The following is a 9,695-nucleotide window of genomic DNA, read 5'->3' as shown; positions in this document are numbered from 1 at the left end:
CAACCTCCACGGTAAGCCTGAAGACCTGTCTCTTCGCACAGTGCGCCAAGACGTCCGCATTATTCATGGCTCCACCGTATCATTCTCAGTGAGTCCTGCGACACAACCAGATCGCAACTTTGCAATCAAGAGAGCCTTTACAGCTGAGGAGCTTGGATTAGCACCTCATTCCTACCCAATTGAAACACTCCAAAAGAGATATCGCCATCTCAGAGGCCTACCTCTTCAGTCAATTGACCATGCACGGCCATTATTACTCATTGGGTCAGATTACCCACAACTGATCACCCCCGTTGAGCCAGTTCGGTTGGGACCCCCTGGAGGTCCAGCAGCTGTGAAAACTCGTCTGGGATGGACACTCCAAGGTCCATCAAAGTTCCTCGAGCACATCCCACACATACAACAGTGCTTGTTCACAGCTGTAAGCCTTGCGCCCAATGATCTGTTCAGTCAAGTTGAGCGGTTGTGGCAGATGGACATCTTGCCCTACCAAAATGAACGGCTTGTGACAAGGTCAAAGCAAGATGCTGAAGCTATTCGCTTGCTGGAGGAGAAAACAATGAGGGTTGATGTTGAAGGTGTGCAAAGATATGCTACCCCCCTCCTATGGAAAATCAGTCCTCCACCTCTAGCCGCTCCAAAGGAAGCAGTACTGCCTCATTTGCGAAGGACTGAAAATCAACTGGCACAGAGCTCTGAGAAATCTCAAGTGTACAAGTCTGAGATGAACAAGCTGCTAGAAGCAGGCTATGTGAAGAAAATTCCCCAATCCACAGCTGTACAGACTCCAGGGTGGTACATTCCACACCACATGGTCCATCACAACGGAAAGCACAGGATTGTATTCAATTGTTCTTTCAACTTCCAAGGGCTGAGCTTAAATGAATATCTTCTTCCTGGGCCAACTCTGGGTGCGACCTTGCTGGGAGTACTTCTCCGTTTCCGTGAGTATGCAGTAGCCATTAGCAGCGACATAAAGGGGATGTTTCATCAGGTGCGTCTCCTGCCAGAAGATAAAGCATTCTTACGATTCCTGTGGCGAGATCTGAAACCAACCAACGCACCTGATGTCTACCAGTGGTCAGTTTTACCATTTGGCACCACGTGCAGTCCGTGCTGTGCAACCTTTGCTCTTCGGAAACATGTTGCTGATCACAGCCAACCAGACAGTGAGGTACGAGCATCAGTAGATCGTTGTTTCTATGTGGACAACTGGTTGCAAAGTTTTCCCTCTCTTGAGACTGCCAGACAATTAGTAGATGATATGCGACATCTGCTGGCCGAGGGTGGATTTGAACTGCGCCAATGGGCTACTAACACACCCCAACTGCTACAACACCTACCGCAGCAAATCAGGTCAGAGAACCATGAGCTTTGGTTTAGTTCCGACAGGGCCGACCCCCAGGAGCGTACATTAGGACTTAGGTGGCAATGTAGATCCGACACCCTTGGTTATAAACATGGTCATGTCGTAAAATCTCAGCCCACTATGCGACACATATATAGCATCCTTTCCAGTCAGTACGATCCATTGGGATTCATCACCCCATTTACCACTAGAGCTAAGATCATAGTCCAGAGGCTCTGGGACAAAAAAAGAGAATGGGATGACCCTGAATTGCCCACAGATCTCAGGAATGCATGGCTCACATGGGAAGATGAGCTTCCACAACTTTCCTGTGTCACACTGCCCAGATGCTACACTACAAAGGTAGATCCCTTGATCAGCTCAAGAAGTGTGCACACATTCTGTGATGCCTCAGAGCGAGCATACGGTGCTGTAGCCTATCTCCGCACTGAAGATAGCAAAGGACAAGTAGAGGTGTCCTTCTTGGCAGCTAGATCACGAGTAGCTCCAAAGAAGCAGCAGACAATTCCCCGACTTGAGCTATGTGCTGCTCTAACTGGAGCACAATTGGCAGCAGTTCTGAAAACAGAGCTCTCACTAGACATCAGCAGTTTCAGATACTGGACTGATTCTACAACCGTTCTCAACTGGCTTCAATCAGACTCATGTCACTTTAAAGTGTTTGTAGGAACTAGAGTTGCGGAGATTCAAGAGCTAACTGATTCAAAATCATGGGTATACGTGCACTCACAAGACAACCCTGCCGACGATATTACTCGCGGCATGTCACTGGCTCAGCTAGCCAAACCTACCCGCTGGAAGAATGGCCCAGAATTTCTGCAGAAACCTCCATCATCTTGGCCCAAACTGCCCAATCTAGTGCCAGCTGACACTTCAAAAGAACTGCGTAAACCAGTATCTTTCCATCTTCTAATAACTGAGGCTGACCAGCATTCAGTCAGTGCTTCTCAATATGACAACTTTCAAGAGCTTGTAGATGCAACAGCCAGAACCCTTCACGGGGCGGCCAGTCCCACAGACACTGTCACTGCTGATACATATAAGAAAGCCGAGCTCAGAATTATTCAACAGTCTCAGATGGATAGTTTTCCTGACGAATATGCTCAGCTTCAAGCAGGGAAACCTATCTCCTCAAACAGTCGTCTAAAGACTTTATCTCCCGAATTTGATTCTGAAACGCAGCTGATCAGAGTGGGTGGACGACTCCGAAGATGTCGCTTGCTGAGCCCTGACATTCTTCACCCAATTGTCCTAGACCCAATCCACTCAGTGACTAAACTACTTATTAGGCAGTACGATGCACAGCTCCATCACCCTGGTACTGAAAGGGTCTTTGCTGAAATTAGAAGACGCTTCTGGATCTTGAGAGGTCGTCAAGCTATTCGATCAATTCAATATCAATGTACTGAGTGTCAGAGGTGGCGAGGTAAGCCCAACATACCTAAAATGGCTGACTTACCCCCTTCCAGTTTAAGACTCTTCCAGCCAGCCTTTTACTCCACGGGCATGGACTGCTTCGGCCCATTTACCATCAAAATTGGGCGACGAAACGAAAAACGCTGGGGTATCATTTATAAATGTTTGACCACAAAGGCAGTGTACATCGACCTTCTCTCTCAAGCCGACACAGATTCTTTCCTTATGTCTCTACGCCGATTCATCTCCCGTAGGGGAAAGCCTCATGAGTTGTGCTCTGATCAGGGTACCAATTTCAAAGGTGGAGATCGTGAGCTTAAGGAATCCTTCAACAATATTCACCCTCAGTTGCAAAGAGAACTTGCCAAGCAACAAATTGATTTTCAATACAATCCACCAAACTCCCCACATTTCGGAGGATCCTGGGAAAGGGAAATCAGATCTGTTAAAGCTGCACTATACACCACCATTGGTGCACAAACTGTCACAGAGGAAGTGCTCAGGACTGTCCTTATTGAAATTGAGGGGATTTTAAATTCAAAGCCGTTGGGATATGTTTCCTCGGATGTAGCTGATCCGGACCCAATAACCCCTAATTCACTCTTAATGGGCCGGTCAGACTCTGCCCTGCCTCAGGTAATTTACCCTGCATCTGAGCTGCTCAGCCGCAAACGCTGGAGACACAGCCAGATACTGGCAGACCAGTTCTGGAGCTGTTACCTGCGCAACTACCTACCTGGACTCCAGTCTCGCCATAAGTGGCAACAAGAGAAAGACAACCTGACAGTAGGGACAGTGGTTATGATTGCTGATCCGCAATTCCCTAGAGCATTCTGGCCCATTGGGACTGTGAAAGCTGTCCATACCGGAGCTGATAACAAAGTAAGAGCTGCAGAAATCCAGGTCAAAGACAGAACCTACATCAGACCTGTTGTCAGACTGATTAAACTCCCTTCACTCCCTGAATGATTGTGAGTTCTGGCCCAAGATACAAATCTGCAAGCACATTTGGGGGCGGCTGTACTAAACTGAGGGCCAGTGATTAATATGTTCATTCATTCTTTGTACGTGTAATGGTTAATTTGCTCGTGTTATTTAGTCAGGCATCAGTCACTCGCCTATAGTTAGGACCCAGAAGGTGGAAAGGACCCGTATGCTGACGCAGTTTAGAATTCATTTATTATCGTCTTTATTATTGCTGCCGCGAGACGATACTAACGGTGATGATAATGCCGTTCTGCCGCGATACTGAGTAATCGCATGTGTGCGTGCATCAAAGAGTAAGTCGTTCTTTATACTGTTTACATTTGATCGCGAATTTGTCCTTAAAGACGTGCTTATCGCGTCTGCCAAGCACATGTGTCTGTAAGCTAATCTTATTACACGATCGCTGTACAGACGTATTTTCAGTGTTAATGTCATAACAAATGTGAATATTATTCATTTGCATATTGATGTTTTATTAGTGTATATTTATACTTTATTGTTGTTTCTTTTTCTAGAACCACACTTTATTAAAGACTGTTCAAGTTTGCAATGGGTGGTCTATGAGTGGTGTGTGCATCTAGCTCCTTCTAAATGGACAACACTTAATTGTTCTGATCGGACACTATTTGGTGGTTGCCACCGGGTATTAATTGGCACCTAAGAGCCGAACAATTCTTTACAACCACGCCCACCGGGGGGGAAAACAAACCAGTGTTGCCAGACGTACGATAATTATCGTATTTGTACGATCATTTTGACCTCTGTACGATGTACGATCAATAATGAAAAAAATCCCATAATGTACGATAATTTCAGTATTTTGTGACACTTCAAATGATGGTCGTTATAATCGGTTCATTGATCTAGCTGTGTGGATCCTCTACATCATGGTTGTAAGGAGAAAGTGAACTTTGTTAGGCATGTCTTCCATCTCATCTCATGTACGTCTTCTCGGCCAATAATCGTGGAGAATGACTCTCTCTCAGGAGCATAAGTTAACATTCCTGCCGCGGTGCTTAGGTCAGCTGTTTCTCACTAAGTTACGCCTAATTATTTATGTATTGTGGTAATTTGCAGGTCATGTCAAAAAGTTGTTGGTCTATAGATAAATAGCTGTATTCTGTACGTTTGACTCGTTATGTCACCTTTATTTATTTATACAGCACTTTTTACAATGCAGATTGTGTCAAAGTATAGCTTTACAGAGATAGAGGGAACATAATTTTGGTTGTAGAGCAGCTAAAATAGTGTGATTGTCCAGCTTAAGTTAGTTCAGTATTAATTCTTTCCGTTATAAAAATCATTAGTTATTAATTTAGTTCATTTACCTATACTAAAAAGTCATGTACGATAATTTTCTTCCAAACACGATAATTTTGAGCTTCTGGTACGATAATTAGACATTTCCAATCTGGCAACACTGAAACAAACCAACAGTCCCCATTGACTTTGCATTGCGTGAGGCTGCCTCCTTGTCTTTTCTGGCTTATAACAAAAAACAGAACAATGCTTAAAAGCTGCTGTGTGACAAGGTGTACAGCTAACAAACTAAAAAACCCAGAAATAAGTTTTTATAAGATGTCGACCCCAAAAAACGAATGTTTAAGGACACAAAAGTGGATACAGGCAGTGAGACAGAGCGGAAAGGGTCATAATTACTTTAAGAAATACACTGGAGGGGGTCGTAATCGGCGACAACATATGCTAAACAAACCAACAAAAACAAACCATTCATTATTTTTTACCATGTCAAAGAATGATTTCACCTGTCGCCGATTACGTTCCCCTCCAATGCATTTCTTATAGTAATATGACGCGTTGCTCTCTGTCTCACTGCCTGTATCCACTTTTATGTCCTTAAACATTCGTTTTTTGGGGTCGACAGCTTATAAAAACCTATTTCTGGTTTTTTTTAGTTTGTTAGCTGTACACCTTGTCACACAGCAGCTTTTAGACATTGTTCTATTTTTTGTAATAAGTCAGAAAAGACAAGGAGGCAGCCTCAGACTGCATTCACACGGGGCGCCGGCGTTAACGCTTCTCATTTACTTTGAATGGGTGACGTCATGCGTTGCCGAACTGAATTGTGGGTTCCGTCGCGTCGCTTCACTCGCGTTGCAAGCGGCAGAAGTTGAAGATTTCTCAACTTTTCAAGCGCCAACGCAGGCGTCATCCAATCAGATGGCCCTATGCAAATTCCCTAGAGCAGTCGCAGCCAACTGCGTTCGTGCAACACCGGAAAGTAATGTGATTGGCTGTAATCACCATAACGGTCGCGTCAACACAAGCTTCAGACACGCCCTCCATCAAGCGTTGACGCTGACGCTCCGTGTGAATGCAGCGTTACGCAATACAAACTCAATGGAGACGGTTGGATTGTTTTCCCCCCCGGTGGGCGTGGTTTTCAGATTAACATAAATGCGCTCTGTCTCTATGGGAACATGTATGGAAATGATATGCAGATGAGGTTATGCATAGTAAAACTAGGCGTCGTAAGCTCCATATATGGTGATTTCGGGGAGGAGACAGGGTGGAAATGCACGTACGCACAATCTTCCGCTGACTGGGATTTATAAAGGGATTTGTGCGCAGGTTCTGGCGTACGCATGGTTTTATAAATCTGATTTTTTTTTGTGCGTACGCAGAATCTAGGATCCTACGCACAGTTTTATAAATGAGACCCCAGATAATGAGGTGTTCAATGATGATGGACAGGACTTTGTAGCCACGTTGCCTCTTTGCAGCCTCAGTGGTTTTGCTTCAGGACCCATTCATTAGTGACCCAACCCAATGCCAAAATTGTATAAAAAATCCCTAAAATCAAAATCTGAAATTGAAACTCCATAGGCCCACCTATAAATTATTGGCTTTTTTTTTAATGAATGATATGATAAACAACAGTTCAGGTGTGATGTACTGAATACCCTTGATGTGTTTTTTTTTTTTTTTTTGTAAAACTTGCATACAGTTTTGTTGATTTTAAAGTATAAGTGTATGCCTGATTTGGCTAGCATATATATAGTGACAAATATTTGCACCAAAACAAACAAACAAAATTTTTTTTGACCACTGATCAATATAAATGACATTTTATATAGTTTATATATTAACATCATTTATGATCAGTGGTTTTGATTAGATGCACATCCTTTCATCATGTGTATGTTCAGTTTAGTTTAGTTCATCGGTCATGTCTACATTAGTTCTCATTAGTTGCTATGGTGTCTTATTAGTTAATCACTGCCCAGCCGTGCCTGTTTATTGTCCTCAGTTGCTATGTGTATTTATCCTCCTAGTTCTGTTCAGTCCATGTTTGGTTGTAGTTTGTGTGAACAGTAAGACTTTTGGTGTTATCACCATCTCCTTTGTCGTTCCAAGCCACCCTGAACTGTTACAGAATAACTGACCACTCAAGAACAAGTAAAGAAAACAAACAAACAACAGACTCACCAGCATTATGTCTCCTCTTCCTCCCCGAGGACCGGAAGTTTTTGGGGTATTTGGCCTGGATGCTCCGGAATGGAAGCCTCTCCCTCAGCCAGCGAGCCTGAGGCACCCACGAAGCTCTTCCAGGAACCAGAGCCGGATGACACCAAAGCCCTGGAGGGGCATGCGGGTCAGTCCATCTCAGAGCTAGGAGCGGACCTAGGCCTGATAGATCTGTGGTCCACGGATCCAGTTCCCACCCAAGTCCCCACCCTCGAGTCTTCATCTTCCTCGCCGGTCCCATCTGAAAATGATCTTCTTCTGCCTATATTCTTGCCTGACTTCCTGGTCCCCTCTCCATCGCGGGTCACGGCCAGTCCCCTGGATCCGTCGGCACCACTGGTGTTGTCCAGATCCTCGGCTCTGCCCCCGCCACTTACTCTGTGCGGCTCATCTTCCTTGTCTCAGGCTTCCCCTCCACCAGCTCGGCATGAGTCAGAGTCCCCGTCTCCACCTCAGGCCTCCAGGCCCATGTCTCCACCTCAGCCTGTCAGCCCGTCACCATTGCCTCCGCTACCTCATCGCCTCTGTGGCCCATCTGCTATGAGACTCCGCTGGGTTCCCTCGTCACTCCAGGTCGGTTTCCGGCGGTCGACACCCAGCTTCTGCCACGGACTTCCGGGATTCCGGCTGTGCTTACACCCTGCACCCCTACAGCGTCATCGGGCTCCTCCCTTCCTCTGACCTCCCCATCGTCCTTGCTTGCTCCATCATTGCCCTGCTCATCCGAGTCCCCATTGCCACCTCAGTCCCCAGTGCCACCTTTTGGAGGGGGGCTTATGTCACGTGTATGTTCAGTTCAGATCATTTTCGGTCATGTCTACATCAGTTCTCATTAGTTGCTATGGTGTCTCATTAGTTAATCTCTGTCCAGCCGTGCCTGTTTAGTTTCCTCAGTTGCTATGTGTATTTATACTCTCTGTTCAGTTCGTGTTTGGTTATTTTGAGTGCACAGTATCTTAGTCTTCTGTGTTTGCTATTGAATTAAAGACTGTTATCACCATCTCCTTCGTCGTGAACTGTTACACCTTTGATGTCAATGACAAAATATATGGGAAGTAAGTCTACACTTTTAAAAGTTGATTAATCTATTTATTTTTCTAGTGTAATTAGGCATTGTTGTTTGAGCATTTAGCTTTGTTTTTCCTGTCTATCAAAACAAACCTGTGCTGTGACCAACTAACAATCACTGAACTCTGACGTAGACTAAGGTTTTCATAGGTTTAAGTTTAGACTGAGACATATCATGATTGCATTATCATGATGTCTCATGATTGCATTATGGGAAGATCTCAATCTCAATACAAATTGATGTGATTAGCCATAAGACAAACTGTTGTCTTCTAAACAGATGTAATGGCCATGCAAGGGAGGCTCACTAAGGTCCGTTATGGCTTAACTTACTCATTTCTTTTTACAGCAAGCATTACATTATCTTATATGATTTTAGGTAATTAAGCATTACCCATGCTTACCATGTTACCACTGTATATAGAATATAGAGAAATTAAAGAATTAAACTTTTTGTCTCACAGTTCTGACTTTTTTTCCTCACAATTCCAAGTTTACATCTCACGAGATGTAAAAAGAGATCTAAGAGACAGGGCCTATAAACTCGCAACTGCAATCTCGCAATTGCAAGTTTAACAGCTGAAACATACATTTTAGTCTCCGACTAGGCAAGCCTTGTCTGTGAAAGCGGGGGATAAACTCGCAAAAGCAAATTACAAACTACAATTCTGATTAAAAAAAGACCGCCCCCTCAGAATTGCGAGTTTATATCTCACAATTTTTATTTTATAACTCGCAATTGCATGTTATAAAGTCAGAATTACGAGATATAAACTCACAATTCTGAGAACAAAAGTCAGAATTGTGAGTTTATATAATTCGGCCTATTTAATTAGTAGATTAAGTATTTTAGTAGGCTATATTTGTATGTATGTTTTAATAAAATACAGTATGAGTTGATCTGACTTTGGTCGGTGTGTATTAATGAATGATTCAATGACTGATTCATACACAAAAATATAGTCATTTAACGCCACCTGCTGATGTAACTTGCAGAAAGCACGAATCAGTGACGAATCTTTTGGTGAAAGGATTCAAAAGATTCGAGGTACTGAATCTAAATCACAATTAATTTTAGTTGCTTAGTAGATTAAGTAATTTTTTTTTTTTTTACATACGTTTTAACAAAAGACAGTATGAGTTGTTTTGCTTTAGGTCGGTGTTTTTTTAACGAATGATTCATAATACACAACATACTGAATTATAGCCACCTATTGCTGATGTAACCTGCAGAAAGAACGAACGAGTGAACGAATCTTTCTGATGAAAAGATTCAAAAGATTCTTACTGAGATGAATCGACAAATCCCCACTACTACATTTTATAACACCGTACCACCGTCTTGGGAGAAATGCATGATCTGTAC

The 9,695-nt window shown here is 43.6% G+C and overlaps 1 protein-coding gene across 1 annotated transcript; it reads left to right on the top strand.

Annotated features, from left to right (window-relative positions):
* Positions 1–429: 429 nt before the first annotated feature.
* LOC125273876 lies at positions 430–5,252 on the top strand. The gene is made up of 2 exons (XM_048199640.1): positions 430–4,065; positions 4,288–5,252. Exon 1 carries the CDS (start codon positions 473–475, stop codon positions 3,752–3,754), a length of 3,282 nt encoding a protein of 1,093 aa, XP_048055597.1. The 5' UTR covers positions 430–472; the 3' UTR covers positions 3,755–4,065; positions 4,288–5,252.
* Positions 5,253–9,695: the final 4,443 nt, after the last annotated feature.

Source organism: Megalobrama amblycephala, linkage group LG8 (genome assembly GCF_018812025.1).
Source record: "Megalobrama amblycephala isolate DHTTF-2021 linkage group LG8, ASM1881202v1, whole genome shotgun sequence".
NCBI lineage: Eukaryota > Metazoa > Chordata > Actinopteri > Cypriniformes > Xenocyprididae > Megalobrama > Megalobrama amblycephala.
This window is presented reverse-complemented; position numbering and strand designations above follow the sequence as displayed.

Excerpts from the sequence above, each read along its gene's own strand:
- LOC125273876 (XM_048199640.1), top strand. The coding sequence starts at position 473 with ATGGACATCTTGCCCTACCAAAATGAACGGCTTGTGACAAGGTCAAAG.